The following is an 18,727-nucleotide window of genomic DNA, read 5'->3' as shown; positions in this document are numbered from 1 at the left end:
TAAAATGAGAATTTTTTTTTTTTTTTTTTTTTGAGACGGAGTTTCACTCATGTTACGCAGGCTGGAGTGCAATGGCGCGATCTCGGCTCACCACAACCTCCGCCTCCTGGGTTCAGGCAATTCTCCTGCCTCAGCCTCCTGAGTAGCTGGGATTACAGGCACGCACCACCATGCCCAGCTAATTTTTTGTATTTTTAGTAGAGGCGGGGTTTCACCATGTTGACCAGGATGGTCTCGATCTCGACCTCGTGATCCACCCGCCTCGGCCTCCCAAAGTGCTGGGATTACGGGCTTGAGCCACCGCGCCCGGCCAAAATGAGAATATTTTCAAGATGCAACTCTCAAAGAATTGGTAACTAGAGTGTATAAAGAACCTCTCTGTAATGAAGTCAAACAATACAACATGATGTAAAAGTGGGCCCAGAACACAAATTGACATTTAATAGAAGAAACACAAATTGCCAGTAGATGTGAAAAGGTACTCAGTTCCATTAGGAACAAGGAAAATGCAAAATTAACCCACAAATGATAGACCATTTTTACCCATCAGTTGCTATGTGCTGGCAGGAGTCGGGTACACTGGTGGGAATAGATACTGACACAACCATTTTGGAAAATAATTTAGCATTGTCTTTCAAATTTCAGCCTTTATAGTTTCTGTGATCCTGTTGAAATATCTGTACATGTATACTACAGGACCTATTTAGACATGTTTAAAACACCATTATTCTATTAAAAGACTGGAGCAACCCAGATGACCATGAGCAGGGGATTGCATTTTTTAAAAATGTCATATACTCAGCCGGGTGCGGTTGCTCACCCCTGTAATCCCAGCACTTTCGGAGGCCGAGGCAGGTGGGTCACCTGAGGTCAGGAGTTTGAGACCTGCCTGGCCAACATGGTGAAACTCTGTCTCTACTAGAAATACAAAAAGCTGGGCATGGTGGTGGGCACCTGTAATCCCAGCTACTTGGGAGGCTGAGGCAGGAGAATTGCTTGAACCAGGGAGATGGAGGTTGCAGTGAGCTGAGATGGTGCTATTGTACTCCAGCCTGGGCAACAAGAGCGAAGCTCCATCTCAAAGGAAAAAAACAAAATCTCATATACTTAGCTAATTTCTTCCTGTATACCATGTAGAATAAACTACAGAAACTCACAGTATTGTAGATGAAATGGGAATCATAATGTTGAGTGAAATTAATCAAGTTGCTCCAGACTACAAGTGTAGTATTTTTATAAAGCTAAACTCAAGCAAAACTATACGATATACTATTTGTGTTTACAGTTGTAAACATAAAGCTACATGTATAAAGTCACCCATAAGGCTAGGCACAGTGGCTTGCACCTATAATCCTAGCACTCTGGAGGGCCAAGGTGTGAGGATTACTTAAGGCCAGGAGTGCAGGAGCAGCCTGGGCAACATAGTGAGTCTCAATCTCTACACAAAAACATTTTTCTTAAAGCAGCCAGATGTGGTGATGAGTGCTTGTACTCCCAACAGTTTGGGAATGTGAGGCAGGAGGATGACTTGAGTGCAAGAGCTCAAGGCAGCAGTGAGCTGTGATCACCATTGCACTCCAGCCTGGGTGGCAGAGTGAGACCTTGTCTCCCAAACAAAACAAAATCATACATAAGCACTGGGTGTGATGACTTACATGTGGCAAGCCCCCAGTAAGTGTTAGCTACTGTTATTATTCTTATTGTTCTTGATTACAGTTCTGGAGTGTATGCCATTCAGCACAGAAGAGCGGAATCAAGGGTGGTGTGCTTTCCTATTGCTCTAAACCCAGCAAAAGAATCTTTTCTTATTGCTGAAAAACACCACAGTTAAATCAAAACATTGCATTGTGGTTGTTCTGGTCGTGTGAAAGCATTCAGGATTTGGTCCCAGTCCTTCCCCTTTCTGTTTTTAATGCTGTCTTTTGGAGAGGCTGTCAGTTGACATGCTTCACTCTTTTTTTTTTTTTTTTTTTTTTTTTTGAGACGGAGTCTCATTCTGTCACCAGGCTGGAGTGCAGTAGCTCAACTTCCGACTCCCTGGTTCAAGCAGTTCTCCTGCCGCAGCCTCCCGAGTAGCTGGGACTACAGGCGTGTGCCACCATGCCCAGCTGATTTTTGTAAATCTTTTAGTAGAGACAGGGTTTCACCATGTTGGCCAGGATGGTCTCGATCTCAACCTCGTGATCTGCCCGCCATGGCCTCCCAAAGTGCTGGGATCACAGGCGTGAGCCACCGTTTCCGGCCGACACTCTTGACTCTTAACTGTGTTTTCATGACTTTGACTAGTCATGTGTTACTTTCTTGGCAGCTGGGAAAAGTCCTTTTCAGCTCTGCATTTATGCATATCTATGAATTGCTTAAATAGATAATTAGTGGGTTTATTTACACATACACATACCGTATTATATTTAGAGAAAACTAAAATGCCATTAAATCCATTTGTGAAGAGAAGTGGGATAATACAGACATATAAACAATAGTGAAGCATTGAAGGTGATGACTGTCATTTTTGCTTCTCATTTTCGTTTGTCTGCCCTAGGTGTTTGCCTTGTCCACACACCCTTATGGCTGCCGAGTGATTCAGAGAATCCTGGAGCACTGTCTCCCTGACCAGACACTCCCCATTTTAGAAGAGCTTCACCAGCACACAGAACAACTTGTACAGGTAGTAGAGTTGGCAGTAGAGGAATGCAAACACCTGCGGGCTCATCCAGGTCCAGAGTTTGTGTGTTTTGTTAGCGTAGGCTCCAGATGAGGTTAAGGTGTTTGAAATACCCTTAAATCTTTAGGTTGTATTTTCATTCAGAGCAGCTTGGTTTGTGTTTTATGAATATGGGTAGTGAATTGAGCCTTAGCCCTGGAGTCAGGAGACCTAGCTTCCAGAACTCTGTCATGCACTCATGGTGTCACCTTAGGTAGACAATCCCTCTAGGTCTCTGTTTCATAATTGTTAAATGAAATAAGTTGATTTTTTGATTTCTTGTTTTTAGTGGTATAGCTCTGCTTATACCACTGATTAAATAATTAGGTATGCCCTCGTTTTTTGTTGAACACAAATATTTCCAGTTTTTCTCTGTTATAAATAGGTGCAGTAAACCATTTGTAGTGTGTTTGAGAAAAATGAATATTTATTCCCATAACACTCCCTCCCCTTTTAAAAATGAATATGTATATTCTGTTGTCTAGTAATAATACATTCCTGTTTTGTAATAATAGAGAAAAATGTTACAACCTGTTTAAAAAATTGTGTGTTTATTAGTCTTCATATAAGCCATTATGGTGCTAAAAGAAAGATAGGTGTTAATTAGATATAAGGACTTAAGTAACCCACAGAACTAGCTTTTGTATGCATTTTATGTCTCTTACTGTTTTTCAAACAGGATCAATATGGAAATTATGTAATCCAACACGTATTGGAGCATGGTCGTCCTGAGGATAAAAGCAAAATTGTAGCAGAAATCCGAGGCAATGTACTTGTATTGAGTCAGCACAAATTTGCAAGGTATGTGCTCTGAGTTAGGAGGACTGTTTCGCAGAAGAGAGGATTCATAGTATTGAGCTATAATTCTCTTGTTTTTTTAATTTTTTTCCCTCAAAGTGTATATAGCTTAAAAAGTCAAATAGTTCTATTACAAAGTAGAAACTCTAAGAGGTCCGTACCTGAGTGGGCTTCTTACTCTGCTAGAGCCAGCCACTTTGAAATCTGGGGAATACATTACTAAAGAATGTAAGTGTTACACTTTGATCAATTGATTTTATTTTATTTTTTATTGTTTGTTTGGAATTGCAAAATGTTGTTTGCCCAGTTTCCCTTTTTGGCACCTGAAAGGCAGTTTACCATCTGTATATTTACGTATAGGCCTTAGTATCTCTTCTCCAGTCTTTATATTGTTCAAGCTCAAGAATGAAATGCAGTGGTTATTCCCAGGTTGTGAAAGGTGTCTGATGTCACTTATAAGTAGCAGAGGTTAGAGAGGGAATTGATGGCCCTTCCATGGGGATAGTGGTATGGTCTTCTGAGAAGATACTGTATGTCCTACTGCCCACATAACATACTACTTTTTATTTTTGGAAGATAATCTTCCCTGGTTTTTAGAATAAACTGCAAGGCAGGACAGGACACATACAACCTTAATGTTTTTAATTTGTTCATTTTATTTTATTTTATTTTTTTGAGACAGGGTCATGCTCTGTTGCTCAGGCTTGAGTGCAGTGGTGCAATCTTGGCTCACTGCAACCCCCGCTTCCCAGGAATACGCAATCCTCCCACCTCAGGCTCTCAGGTAGCTGGGACTGCCAGCATACACCACCACACCCAGCTACTTTTTGTATTTTTGTATAGTGAGGGTTTTGTTGTGTTGGCCAGGTTGGTCTTGAATTTCTGGACTTAATCCTCTGATGTTGGCCTTCCAAAGTGCTGGGATTACAGGAATGAGCCACCAGTACATGGCCTCGTTCATTTTAAATTTGTGAAATTTTATAACGTGTCACAGCCAGGAAGAATAGAGAAAAGAAATGAAAGTACCTGTAGATCCAGTGTCTCCATAGCCTGACCATATCAGGGTTATCTCTTAAGATCTTACATAGTTTTGTTTTTGGGGGGTCCTTTTGACCAGTTTCCTGGACTGAGAGAGGTCAGAATCTCTTGGGCTCTTCTTCTTCAGGTCAGTCTTCTGTTTACATTTTTGTTCACAGTACTTAATTTCTCACCCTTAGATTTAGCCTAAGCATTAATTAATATTACAACAAATTCAGAAATAGATTTTTAAATTTTTTTATTAAGAGACAATCTCTGTTGCTCTGGCTGGAGTACAGTGGCACAGTCCTAGCTCACTGCAGCCTAGGATTCCTGGGCTCAAGCAGTCCTCCCACGTCAGCCCCCTAAGTAGCTGAGACTATAGGTGCATACCACCATGCCCAGCTACAACAATTACAATTAATAACTGAGGAGCTACTGTGGGCCCAGTCCTCCCATTGATAGCATGTATAAACTGGGGATGAAAATACAAGAACTACCTGAAGACACTAGAGAGTAAGCTAAGGGCAGGTGGATACCCGGGAGGTGGGTATTTCAGAAGAAGAGAATTGCACTGGGGAAATTTCTTATTTCTGATGGCCGTTAGCCTTGTGGCCATTTCCCAGTTTTCTCCATGCTGGGCAGCTAAAGCTGGAATAGGCAGTCCTCAGGGCAGGCATGACGAAGAGAAATCCTAGAAAGGGAGAGGGCCAGTGGGGGTTGGGGGAGGCCCACTTTTAACCTGCCCCAAAGTCTGGCTGACCCCTGAACCACACGTCCAGCTAAGGCTAAAAGTTGAACTGAGATTTTAGCTGCTGCTTACCGTGTGAGAGAAGTTTGTAGTTTGACTATAACCAAGCTAACTGCACCGTAAGGGGAGTGGGGGGCACTTCTCTTTGGTGGAACATAACAGAATTCTGAGTTTCTATAGCCTATTATTTGCAGTGTCTATCTGGATAACAGGAAAATGTGACCTATACTCAAGAAAAAAGAAATAAAAATCAACGAATGGTTCTAAAATGACCCAGTTATTGGGATTAATAGAGAAGGATTATACAGCAGCTCTTTAAAAATACTCAGGTGGGCCGGGCGCGGTGGCTCACGCCTGTAATTCCAGCACTTTGGGAGGCCAAGGCGGGTGGATCACGAGGTCAAGAGATCAAGACCATCCTGGTCAACATGGTGAAACCCCGTCTCTACTAAAAATACAAAAAATCAGCTGGGCATGGTGGCGCGTGCCTGTAGTCCCAGCTACTCAAGAGGCTGAGGCAGGAGAATTGCCTGAACCCAGGAGGCGGAGGTTGTGATGAGCCGAGATCGCGCCATTGCACTCCAGCCTGGGTAACAAGAGCGAAACTCCATCTCAGAAAAAGATAAAAAATAAAAAAATTAAATACTCAGGTGTTGTGGCGGGCGTCTGTAATCTTAGGTGCTTGGGAGGCTAAGGCAGGAGAATCACTTGAACCTGGGAGGTGGAGGTTGCAGTGAGCCAAGATCACGCCAGTGCACTCCAGCTTGGGTGACAGAGTGAGACTCTGCCTCGCTCTGTCACCCAGGATGGAGTACAGTGGTGCAATCTCTGCTCACTGCAACCGCCCACTCCTGGGTTCAAACAATTCTCTTGCCTCAGCCTCCCAAGTAGCTGGGATTATAGGCGCGTACTACCACACCCGGCTAATTTTTTGTATTTTCAGTAGAGATGGGGTTTTACCATGTTGGCCAGGCTAGTCTTGAACTCCTGATCTTGTTATCTGACGCCTCCCAAAGTGCTGAGATTACAGGTGTGAGCCACTGTGCCTGGCCTCAAATAAATTTATTTTTTTTAAAAACAAATTTTAGAAAAGAAAAATATAACATCTGAAATAAAATTTACTGTATGGCTTTAATAGTGGATTAGAGATGACAGAAGTCAATTAACTTGAAAATAGATAAATGGAAGTAAACAAAAAAATAAATCAGTGGCTTTCAGACATTTATTATTTATTTTTTGAGACAGGGTCTCACTCTCACCGGGGCTGGAGTGCAATGGCGTGATCTCTGCTCACTGCAACCTCCACCTCCTGGGTTCAAGTGATTCTCTTGCCTCAGCCTCCCAAGCACCTGGGATTACAGGTGCCTGCCATTATACCTGGCTAATTTTTGTATTTTTAGTAGAGACAGGGTTTCACCATATTGGTCAGGCTGGTCTCGAACTCCTGATTTCAAGCAATCCGCCCACCTTGGCCTCCCAAAGTGCTGGGATTATAGGCGGGAGCCACCACGCCCGGCCCTATTTTTATTTTTGTAGAGAAGATCTTGCTGTGTTGCCCAGGCTAGTCTTGAACTCTTGGCCTCAAGCAATCCTTCAGCCTCAGCCTTCTAACATGCTGGGGTTACAGGCGTGAGCCACTGTGCCTGCCTTTGGACATTTTTGACGGTGACCCAGAGTACAAAGTAAATATTGAATTTCTATGTACAGGTGCCATGCACACATATTACTGAAACATTATTGCCCATAATCCACTCTGATACTTCTATTCTGTTTTATTTAAAACCAAAAGCTGGTCACAGATCACTATATTGATTTCATTGCCCACAAATGGGTTGGTAACTGCAGTTTCAGAAACCCTAGAATGAACTTGAAAGATGGAGACCTTAGCAGCTATGGTTGAGGTGGAAGCCTTTGGCCTAGTGAGATCCTGTAGTAGTAGGTGATCTACCCGCTTGCTTACTTGAAAGGCAAGTCAGTGGTGAGGACTGAGTTTTTCACCCACAAGAATGAATGTCCTGTCCCCAACCCGTTTTAGCAGACAGTCCTAATCCTGACTGTTTTGTAGAAGAGGCTGGTCTGAAGTAGATGAAGATACAACTCAGCCATGCAGTCGTGAAAAGTGATGAGCTCATTGCCTGAGCATTTGGAGATGTTGATTAGCTTCATAGTCTCTGAACCAGCTCAGCAATTTTTTATTTCATTTTATTACCAGACAGGGTCTTACTCTGTTGTCCAGGCTGGAGTGCATTGGTGCAGCCATAGCTCACGGCAGCCTCAGTCTCCTGGGCTCAAGCTATCCTTTCACCCCACCCTCCCACAGTGTTAGGACTGCAGGAGTGATCCACCACAGCCAGCTTGTGACAATACTTAACTCCTATTTCTGCTAAGGGAGAAGCCAGTGGCTCCTAGGAGATTCTCTTCAACAGGGCCACACCTTCATCCCATGCTTGAATTACATAGTACTCTGGAGCTAAGGCGGGAAAAAATACTTGCCCGTATTTCTGTATCAGAGGGGAAAAGCTATTGTTCTGATTAGATATCTAGCATATCAGATTTTATATGCACCATTTATTTTAAGAAGGAAGATTGAGGAAATGTGTGATAGGATGGTAGTTCTTAAATATTTTTGCCTGAGAATTTTTTTTTTTTTTTTTTTGTCTTTTAAGTAAAAGCATTTGCATAAGTCTAGTATGTAAAAGCAGATAACACTGAGAGCGAGCCCTTTCAGAGGTCCATTGGACAACACCCTCCCTTGGTTTGAAAACCGCTGAAATAGGGTATTATTCTGGTAATGGCGTTTATGATGACTATTCACATAACCAAAGCACTGGCCTTTAGAAGGAGGAGTAAGATATCCTATCTGCCTCCATGTGCTTTTTGGGTAGGTATCCGTGTTTTCTTTCCGCCCCAAATGCCAAAATTCAGACACATGGGTGGAATTTCAGGGAAGCATGTTTTTGCTTTGGTATATAAGGAAGAATGTTTAACAGAGCTTTATAGTGAGTTGCCCTAGAAAGTGATTACCTTGGCTGGATGCAGTGACTCATGCCTGTAATCCCAGCACTTTGGGAGGCCCAGGTGGGTGGATCACGAGGTCAGGAGATACAGGCCAACGTGGTGAAACCCCTTCTTTACTAAAAATACAAAAATTAGTTGGGTGTCGTGGCATGTGCCTGTAATCCCAGCTACTTGGGAGGCTGAGGCAGGAGAATTGCTTGAACCTGGGAGGCGGAGATTGCAGTGAGCTGAGATCACACCACTGCACTCCAGCCTGGCGACAGCAAGACTATCTCAAAACGAAAGAAGGAAAGTGGTTACTTCCAAATTATTGGGAATTTCTAAGTAGGGGTTAAAGGCCATTTTCAGGACTGGTAATAGAACGATGTGCATTAGCTGAGTAGAGGCTTTTAAGTTTACTACTTGAGGACTCTGTTAGCTACAGCACATTTCACCTGGTTGCATCTGGTTGTGAACTCTGTAGAGCCTTCAGCCACTCAGCCACCCTTGAGCAGAGGTTCTCCCTGTCAGGTGCCAGGCTGGGCTCCAACATGATGAGTACAAATAATATGTATTTGACAGTGTCATTGCCACAGAGCCACAGGTACAAAGTAAAGTAGTATTGTCTTATAGAAACCAGACAGAGTAGTCACTCTGGATGGTCAGTATGCAGTGGCACAGCAGTGTGTAATTTGACCAGCCTCTGTAGTCCCTGGGGATTGGAGAAAAACTCTGATTTATTGCTACCACATTCCCCCTTTCCTGTCCCAAGGTGGTATGTTTGTGACATGTTTAGGAATACTGACAGTCCCTAGGGTTCTTCTAGTTCTTACATTCCTGAGAGGCAGTGTTTAGTAGTTGACCAAAGGCTGTGGTCCTGGCTGGCATGTTCCTTAATCAAGTCTCTAGAGCCTCTAGTAAGTGCTAAGCTGTCTGCTTGGCAGCAGGGAGATAGGCATAAGTAAGGTTCCTTCCTGGCCTTGGTGAGCTCACAGAGGCAAGGAAAGAATGGACAGACGTTGGTAAGTGTTGAACTAATAACCTGCTGGATAGTGAACCAGTCCCTTGAATCTTGCGTTGAAGTCTCCTCACCTACCTGGGCTCCTTACTCTCGCCCGTTTAGAGGGCCAGGTCCCATGTCCTTGAAGACCTGGTCTCTCTGGCTGATCGGGATGCAGTAGCATGGCAGTGTATAATTTGATCACCCTCTGTAGTGCCCATGGATTGGAGAAAAACTCTGATTTAATGAAGCCACATTCCCCCTTTCCTACAATTGGATGCCACCGATGGCATTGGTGGAGAGCCTTAGAGACTGAGAGTGTCGGACAGTTGACAACTCACCTTCCACAAATGCTAGCTCTGTCTTCCTGCTGGTCCTGAGGTCAAGGCAGAGGCTAGGCAAGCACAGCCTCACTAATAGGGCTCCTCTTCTAAGAGTTGTCCCTGGTTTTATCTTGTGACAGCAATGTTGTGGAGAAGTGTGTTACTCATGCCTCACGTACGGAGCGTGCTGTGCTCATCGACGAGGTGTGCACCATGAACGACGGTCCCCACAGTGCCTTATACACTATGATGAAGGACCAGTATGCCAACTACGTGGTCCAGAAGATGATTGACGTGGCAGAGCCAGGCCAGCGGAAGATCGTCATGCATAAGGTAGGCCAGGCCGGGCAGGGTCTCAGAGAAGGTGTGCAAGGCCTTGCTGCTTTCTGAAACACAAAGAAGGGTGGGTGCCCTGCTGTTTGTGAAGAGCTGTCACTGACCCCCATCCATCCTGTATTCTGTTCTTCTTTTATGTGGAGCCATCATAGTCCTTACGCATTTGCCAGCCTTCCCTTATCAATAACCACACTGATAGGAGAGTCTTAAGCTATGTTTTTTGAAGTATTTCCATTCCTGATCTCTAGGAAATCAGTTTGTGAGTTCAGTAAACCAACCTGCTTACCTCATTTCTTTTATCCCTCCTTCCTCCTGTTTTTTGATCCCACCAACATCTGTTGAACAGGGGCCTGCCCAGCATGGTGCATACATAGCCTGGCACATTGGCCTGAAGCCCACTCTGTGCCAGACTTCATCAGCACAGAGATGACTAAGACCTGATTCCTGCCCACAGAGTGTAGTCTGGTGGGGAAGAGCAATGGTGGTGAGCAGTGGTCAGGATGGGAGAAGGGCCTCTCACCCTCCCCAGAATCCCCGAAGGCCGGCTTTGCAGGAGAAGGCAAGGCTAAAGAAGGGTTAGACGGGGAAAAGGAACGGAAATGAGAACACGTAGGCGCTTTGAGTGGGGAACTGACAGAGAAATCACCTGAAGAGGCCCACAGCTTCTCGACAAAGTCACCGCGTGGGTCCAGTGAGCACCGCACACACCACGGGGCCCAGGAAGCAGAACAAACCCACAGGCAGGGTGTGCTACAGTTGTGTTTGTGCTAGGCAGTGCGCCCAGCGTCTGGTGCTTCTCAGAGCCTTCAGCTTTTGGGCCCTGAGCTCACTCAGCCCTTCTCAGTTGAGGGGTTGGTTGGCCGTTGTCTGGCAATGATGACCCACTTGCCCTCACTGAGAACAAAGTTCGGTAATGAGAATCTTTGTTACGGACTCAAGTTCTGAGCCAGACAAGACACCCAGCACCTCTGAGTCAGAGCACACCGCTCCAGACCACGGCACCGCTACTGGCATGGCAGTTGAAGGCTGGGGAATTCCCAGGTCCTTAAAGTTGTAAGTTGTCAGGAGGCAGGTAAAGACAGAGGGAGTATTGGAGGTAAGTAGGAGTTTAAGACATGTCCATTCATTCATTCAGTAAGTGCTCAAAGTGCTGTACAGCAGGTCCTATTCTCAACAGGGTTGTAATGGTAAACATGACAGTGCTGTGCACGGATAGTTACTGTAATGCTGGAAGGGGAAGGGGTTGTCCAGGAATAGGGCAGGGAGTCTCCTACAACGTGTGGGTGCAGAGGAGGCTCCCTAAGGGAGTGATATTTAATAAAGTGATGACCCTTTCCAGAAGACGGAACATGGTGTGTGAAGACTGGGAAGCCGGAGACCAGACCATGCTGTATCTGAAGAAGTAAAGCGAGTTCAGAGGGGGAGGAGTGTGGTGACAAAGTCATACTTACGTTTCAAATAATTGTCCTGGCTGCCCTGTGGCCTTTACAGTTCAGAGGAGGGGAGGCAGTGATGAGACCACGTGGAAGGCCGTTAAGCAACACATGGCGATGGTTTGGGACTGAAGAGAAGTGGACAGAATAGGGCGCTAGAGTCAGTAGGCTTTAGCAGTTGGTTCGCTGAGGGAGTTGACGGAGAGCCCTGAGAAGCCCTCTTAGTTTTTCAGCTCTTCCATTCCTAAGTGGTGTCCTTTTCAGCAAAAGGGACACTAGGAGAGAAGCAGATCAATTATGTTTCACCTCTTGTTAAATCCAATAAAGAATGGAGTTCAACACGTTGTGTGTGTGGCTTGTTAGGGCTGTTCTGTTTTGTTCTGGAGAAGTGTAAAGGTGAAGTGCCTAGACTCATCAGCAGCCAGTTCCAGGGACAGAGAGGAATGGATTGGATTTTGCTTATTTTCTAAAGGATAAGGGGATCCTGAACCCCAAGTTCTCATAACAGAAACATTAGTAACTACAACTCAGAAGAAAGGTGTAGCATTATTGCATGCTGTCATACAGGTGAGCTTAAGGGAGGTTAAACTAGAACCAAGGACTGTTTGCTACCCGCCAGCTTCCCATGTATGCTCTTAAGTAGGAATGTGACACCTGATGCAGCTTAGTGTCCTGGAGGCATGCATACGTGGTTTCTGGATTGGATCAATCCCTCCTTGCTTTGAGGACACGGCTAAACAGACAAATGCTGGTGCCATCATGGAGCTCTCAACCTGGAGAGCCTCTGTCTACTGCGGTACATTTGTCCAGTGTGTTTGGGTATTCAGGTGCAGGTTTGGATTGGGGAATCAGATGAATAAACTGTGGTTCTTTGCCGTTTATATGGAAAGATTGATAATTATGCAAAAGATTGCAGACACAGCAGAGGTATGTAGAATGCTCCCTGAGCTCACAGAAAAGGAAAGCACCTTCTGGAGAGGAAGCACCCTTCAAGTTTTCTGGAATGCAGGACTTCTTGAAATAAATCAGCCCAGGGAGGGAAGAACAGAAAGGGAATGCCTGGAGAGGTGAGCAGAGCATAGGTCGGAGAGCCAGAGGGATGAGGCTGGTGCAGCGGGCATGCGTGAGAGCACAGTGGGAGGACCGTCATTTGTGGAGAAGCCTTGCAGCTTGGGCTCAGCTGTCTGTGCTGTCCTTTGTTAGCCATTCAACCTTGGCTGAGTGACTTCACCACTCTGTGCCTTCATGTTTTCCATCAGTAAGATGGGGATAATGACACCCGGCTCATGATGTTCATTGTTTCTCTTCTTGTCATTGATTAGCTTTCTGTGATCAACTGTGACCTGGAGAGACAGGGTCAAGTGGTGAGCTCAGGATTCATGGTGCCCAGAAATAACCCCCACTGCTCAGGAGAGCCTGGATGCTGTGCATGGGGCCAGAGGGCCCTGTGCGTGTGCTTTCAGGGAAGCACTGTGCAGCTGGCGGAGAGTGGGCAGTGTGTGTTCCCGGCAAGGATGCGCTTTCTCCGTGTGCTGTCCTGGGAGTGGCCCCTGCCACCCAGCCTTCAGAGCCCTCAGGCCGTGTGGCACCACTCAAGATAGGAGCTCCTCTCCTCCTCTGATGGGTTGCTAAAGTGCTAAAAGTCAGGTGACTGGCCTGAACCAGTGAAAGGTTATTGCTGTGGGGTGTGCATGTGCGCGTGATGCGTGTCTGGGAAGCCTGCCCAAGAGTCTCTATTCAGGCCGTGTAACGCAGACTGTCTTTCCTCCCCAGATCCGGCCCCACATCGCGACTCTTCGTAAGTACACCTATGGCAAGCACATTCTGGCCAAGCTGGAGAAGTACTACATGAAGAATGGCGTTGACTTAGGGCCCATCTGTGGCCCCCCCAATGGTATCATCTGAAGCAGTGTCACCCGCTCTTCCCTCATTCCCACTGACCTCACTGGCCCACTGGCAAATCCAACCAGCAACCAGAAATGTAGTGTGGAGTCTGAGACGGGCAAACGGTTGCTCCAGGATTACTCCCTCCTCCAAAAAAGGAATCAAATCCATGAGTGGAAAGCCTTTGTAAATTTAATTTTATTACACATAACATGTACTATTTTTTTTAATTGACTAATTGCCCTGCTGTTTTACTGGTGTATAGGATACTTGTACATAGGTAACCAGTGTACATGGGAGGCCACATATTTTGTTCACTGTTGTATCTATATATCACATGTGGAAACTTTCAGGGTGGTTGGTTTAACAAAAAAAAATCTTAAAAAAAAAAAAAAAAAAGAAAAAAAAAAAAGAAAAGGTTTTTAGCTCATTTGCCTGGCCGGCAAGTTTTGCAAATAGCTCTTCCCCACTTCCTCATTTTAGTAAAAAACAAACAAAAACAAAAAAACCTGAGAAGTTTGAATTTTAGTTAAATGACCCCAAACTGGCATTTAACACTGTTTATAAAAAATATATATATACATATACATATACATATATATATATATATATATATATATATAAATGAAAAAGGTTTCAGAGTTGCTAAAGCTTCAGTTTGTGACATTAAGTTTATGAAATTCTAAAAATTGCCTTTTTTGGAGATGATATTATGCCGAGGAAGGCTGTTTGTGAGGAGGAGACGCGAGCACCCAGAGCGTCTTTTGAGGCTGGGCGGGTGTGACTGTTTACTGCCTACTGGATTTTTTTCTATTAACATTGAAAGGCAAAATCTGATTATTTAGCATGAGGAAAAAAAATCCAACTCTGCTTTTGGTCTTGCTTCTATAAATATATAGTGTATACTTGGTGTAGACTTTGCATATATACAAATTTGTAGTATTTTCTTGTTTTGATGTCTAATCTGTATCTATAATGTACCCTAGTAGTCGAACATACTTTTGATTGTACAATTGTACATTTGTATACCTGTAATGTAAATGTGGAGAAGTTTGAATCAACATAAACACGTTTTTTGGTAAGAAAAGAGAATTAGCCAGCCCTGTGCATTCAGTGTATATTCTCACCTTTTATGGTCGTAGCATATAGTGTTGTATATTGTAAATTGTAATTTCAACCAGAAGTAAATTTTTTTCTTTTGAAGGAATAAATGTTCTTTATACAGCCTAGTTAATGTTTAAAAAGAAAAAAATAGCTTGGTTTTATTTGTCATCTAGTCTCAAGTATAGCGAGATTCTTTCTAAATGTTATTCAAGATTCAGTTCTCACTAGTGTTTTTTTTAATCCTAAAAAAGTAATGTTTTGATTTTGTGACAGTCAAAAGGACGTGCAAAAGTCTAGCCCTGCCCGAGCTTTCCTTACAATCAGAGCCCCCTCACCTTGTAAAGTGTGAATTGCCCTTCCCTTTTGTACAGAAGATGAACTGTATTTTGCATTTTGTCTACTTGTAAGTGAATGTAACATACTGTCAATTTTCCTTGTTTGAATATAGAATTGTAACACTACACGGTGTACATTTCCAGAGCCTTGTGTATATTTCCAATGAACTTTTTTGCAAGCACACTTGTAACCATATGTGTATAATTAACAAACCTGTGTATGCTTATGCCTGGGCAACTATTTTTTGTAACTCTTGTGTAGATTGTCTCTAAACAATGTGTGATCTTTATTTTGAAAAATACAGAACTTTGGAATCTGGGTTTGTGCTTTATTTTAACCTCCCCCCCACCCCCACCTCCAGTGCACTTCCCCAGGACAGCCCTTTCCTGCTCAGGCTTCTTTCTGCCTGTTTTGTTGTTTTGTGAGGGTGGGGGGAGGGCTGTCAAACTGATGGCTGTTGAGGCCAATTTAAACCAGAGATGTTCGGTTCAGCCTGCCCAGTGCATTCAGACTCAAGATATTTCACATAAAAATCCAGATTTCCAACTTTGCACATGAGAATATTCTTGGGCCCCTCAGGTGAGGTGTCTGGGTTACAGCACTGTCTGTCTGGGCCTCTCTTCTTGCCCCTTTCCTCTGTTTGGCCTGCTCCAGTTGCACCCTGCCAACCCATGCCCACTACTGAGGGCCACCAAACGGTCCAGTGTCCCAGCATGCTTGTCTCTTCAGACAGGAGGCTTGAGCTCACCATGGTGCCTGTTGCCCAGGCCTGAAGATGCCATCTGCCCTTTTCACCGACTTTGCTCCAGGGGCAGATTTGGTAAGTGTTAGGAATTACAGGATGGGTCCAGCTGTAGAGGCCAGGTGGTAGCCCACACCAGCTGGTGTCTGAAAGTGGAGCCCTGGGAATAGAGGGAGAAGAAAAAGAAGTGGAGGGAATGCAGGTTTCCAGTCTGGCTTCCAGTCGTGATTTTTCTGACTGATTTCCAGTCGTGATTTTTGCCTCAGCAGCTGTCGTTGGGGCCCTTTCCCACCATGGCAGTAGCCATCATGGTGCTTTCAGAGGTGGCATGCTGCAGGCATTGGGAACTGTAGCCCATGTTGCTCTGATGCCCCAGATTGACCTGGGGTCACATGCAGGTCTCACCACTCTGTGTGCCCTTGGGCAAGTTACTTCACTGTCTTTCACCAAATTTCTTGCTGGAAGTGGACCAAAGGTAACAGATCTATGTAAAGTGGTTTTCCCGTCATGTCATGGGAAGTTACAGCTATTATATTCAGTGCCCAGCACACTGGTGTAATAAATGAGGGCAGTTTTCCTGTGCAGTTTTTCATAAACAAAACTATCTTTGCTCATTAGTTTACATAATCGTGTCATTTGTTGTGAACTGACTGCGCCAAGGCACCCATCAGATGGTTTTTACATGTTCTCAACAACTGTTCTGGGAGCCGACAGCCCTGGGAAGAATGTGGCTATCCCTATCTCATAGATGCAGAAACAGGTCCTAGGATCTGATGTAAGTCTTTTGATCAGTCCAACTCTGATCAATAAAGCTTGTGGCTTTCCCCTTAGCTCATCATGGGAGGAGGTGGGTCTGGGACAGTCCCCTCCCTCCGCAGGATTGAGTTTCATGGGGCAGGTTGGGCTGTGGGCCACCCCTTCTGGCCACCATTACGCTGCTACCAAGTCCATCCCAAGGATTCAATGACCCTGCTGCCGCACACTGGGTACCAGCATTCTTGATCTCTCTTCCAGAATCCCTCCAACATGCGTTCCTCAGTTTATGTAAAAACCCTTACCCTTTAAAGGTGCTTTACAGTTCACAGAGTACTTGGTATTTGAGATACCTTTGGTCCTTGTGGAAAGCCTTTGGGAGTCAGGTAGGGGAGATGTTTCGGCCCTTCATACAGATAAGGAGTTTGAGACCCAAGCGCCGCAGTCAGTCAGTAACCAGGTGAGGATTTTATCTGAGATTGCCTGACACCCAGCCCAGTGCCCTGTCCATGCCATCTTGTCCTTGCCACCCACCACCGGCCCTAATAATGGCCATCTTTGCTTTTTGAGGCTCAGAGGGATTACAGAAGGGTGAGGCACGGGGGAGTGAAGCATCCTTTTGAGAGAGGAAACCTGCGACTTGATCTAGTTACCAGCTGTAGCCACACGAGGGTGCTGCCACCTAAAGCAAGCATTATGGAGGCCCAAGGAGTCAAGGTCAGGGTTGGGGTGGCTTTCCCCTGGCTAAAATTGCTGGGGGGTGGAGTTAGGAATCCCACTCAGAGACCAGAGAAGTCCGACATCTGCCTGGAAACTAAGCTTTCTGCCTTCTTCACTCCCTCTCCTCCTTCTCCCTCCAGTGTCTGCAGTGCATAACACTAAGCCCAATACTGGCCTGGGGTAGGAGGGTCTGGTCACTGACCTGGCTCACGGACCTCAGCTTTGCCTTTGACTGTGTGACCTCTGGCACATCACTGACTTCTCCGGACCTTGGTTTCCCCAGCCGTCATCTGGAGTGGTAGACCAGGCCTGTCACTCTCACAGGGCTAGATGAGATCATACAGGAAGATAGAGAGGGCAGCCCCCTGCCTCTGTGAATGCAACCCTGGTGCCTCTTTCTGGGGTCACATCCTGGCTTTTGCATCAACCTTTAAAACAACCCACACCTCCCAGTCTATTTATGACTGAGCTTCAAATTCCAGCTCTGCCTGGCCCTATGTGGCCATCTGCTTTCTGTCTTTCCTCAACTCAAATGGGGATAATAATGGCTTTATTTCACGGGGTATATGGGAAGCCCTTGGCACACGCAGGGCTGGGGGCACAATATGCCATAAATAGGAGTTATTATTACCTCCAATTTTTCCCTGCTATGTTGGGGCCCTTGGTGTTTTCACTAGGGTGAAACTGGGTGTTGGACAGGAACTGGACTAGCTGTGGCCTAGTATACTGGCTTCCAGACTGGAGTCCAGATTGGGATCTGGAGGTCGAAGTGAGTGTTGGACAGGAAATGAACAGGGTCCAGCTGGAAGCCTTGAGTAAGCACATTTTTAGAAGGACAGGGCATTGTGGGTTCACCAGAATCTAAGGAGTCTGAAACTCCTGTCTGGAACTCAGCTAATTTTATGTTTAGAAACCAAAGACCCAGAACCTGTGCCATTCTAGTGAAATGGATGCGCCTTGGGAAGGTAACTTACAATTATAGTGGCCACAATAGGGAATTTTTACTCTAGACGAAATTATTCATCTATGGGTGCATTAAAAAAAGAGGATTCTGGGTACTTAAAAACAATTAGATGCATTTTTTGATGGTACACAGAAGCTTTCAAAAGGCAGAATTATTTTTTTAAGTCTCTTTTAATAAATCTCTATAGTACACTCATAAATATTATTTTAAGGCTGGCGTGGTGGCTCACGCCTATAAACCCAGCACTTTGGGAAGCCGAGGCAGGCAGATCACCTGAGGTCAGGAGTTCAAGACCAGCCTGGCCAACATGGTGAAACCTCATGTCTACTAAAAAAAAAAAAATACAAAAATTACATAAGCGTGGTGGTGGGTGCCTGTAATCCCAGCTACTCAGGAGGCCGAGGCACGAGAATCGCTTGAACTCAAGAGGCAGAGGTTGCAGCCAAGATTGTGCCACTACACTCCAGCCTGGGTGACAGAGCGAGACTCTGTCTCAAAAAAAGGAAAAAAAAAATTATTTTGAATCTACAAATCTGTTTGATCTCTTATTGCTTTCCATATGAATACTTGAGTATTCTCGACACCATCTTCCTTTAAAAGATCTTCGAGTGAGCCAGGAGTATCTGCAACAAGTAAAGGCACATTTTGGTGTTGCACACGATTTGGCTATTATAAAGCAACTGCCTGAGACTAACTGGAAAAAGGTTGGATTTTTTCCCAGTCACTCACCTAAAACCTAGTCCACAGTCGTAATAAGATTGACTCCCGACACTGAGTAGATATGCTCCAAGACCCCCTTTTGGAGAAAACCTAACAGCCTTTCTGCTGAGAAATGTTTAAATCTTTAAAATGCAAACTTCAAAGAATG

At 44.9% G+C, this 18,727-nt stretch overlaps 1 protein-coding gene, 1 long non-coding RNA gene and 1 other non-coding gene across 18 annotated transcripts in view; all 3 read left to right on the top strand.

The window, feature by feature from the left end:
- Positions 1 to 14,998, top strand: part of PUM1 (pumilio RNA binding family member 1) — a 137,219-nt gene extending 122,221 nt beyond the window's left edge. For all 16 annotated transcript variants that reach the window (XM_032246676.1, XM_032246677.1, XM_032246675.1 and 13 more), the window contains 4 exons: positions 2,540 to 2,665; positions 3,381 to 3,502; positions 9,728 to 9,920; positions 13,130 to 14,998. In XM_032246676.1, the coding sequence (XP_032102567.1) occupies positions 2,540 to 2,665; positions 3,381 to 3,502; positions 9,728 to 9,920; positions 13,130 to 13,261 (573 nt within the window). In that variant the 3' untranslated portion in view covers positions 13,262 to 14,998. The remainder of the gene's footprint in view (positions 1 to 2,539; positions 2,666 to 3,380; positions 3,503 to 9,727; positions 9,921 to 13,129) is intronic.
- LOC116529156 lies at positions 4,291 to 6,058 on the top strand. Its single transcript, XR_004259411.1, has 2 exons — positions 4,291 to 5,596; positions 5,918 to 6,058. It is a non-coding gene; the product is annotated as an uncharacterized LOC116529156 (long non-coding RNA).
- LOC116529702 lies at positions 10,790 to 10,874 on the top strand. The gene has a single exon (XR_004259624.1). It is a non-coding gene; the product is annotated as a small nucleolar RNA SNORD103/SNORD85 (small nucleolar RNA).
- Positions 14,999 to 18,727: the final 3,729 nt, after the last annotated feature.

This window comes from Sapajus apella, unplaced genomic scaffold (genome assembly GCF_009761245.1).
Source record: "Sapajus apella isolate SASKATOON/1434 unplaced genomic scaffold, GSC_monkey_1.0 scaffold62, whole genome shotgun sequence".
Classification (NCBI taxonomy): Eukaryota; Metazoa; Chordata; class Mammalia; order Primates; family Cebidae; genus Sapajus; species Sapajus apella.
Note: the sequence above shows the minus strand (reverse complement) of the source record. Positions and strands in the feature narration are given on the sequence as shown.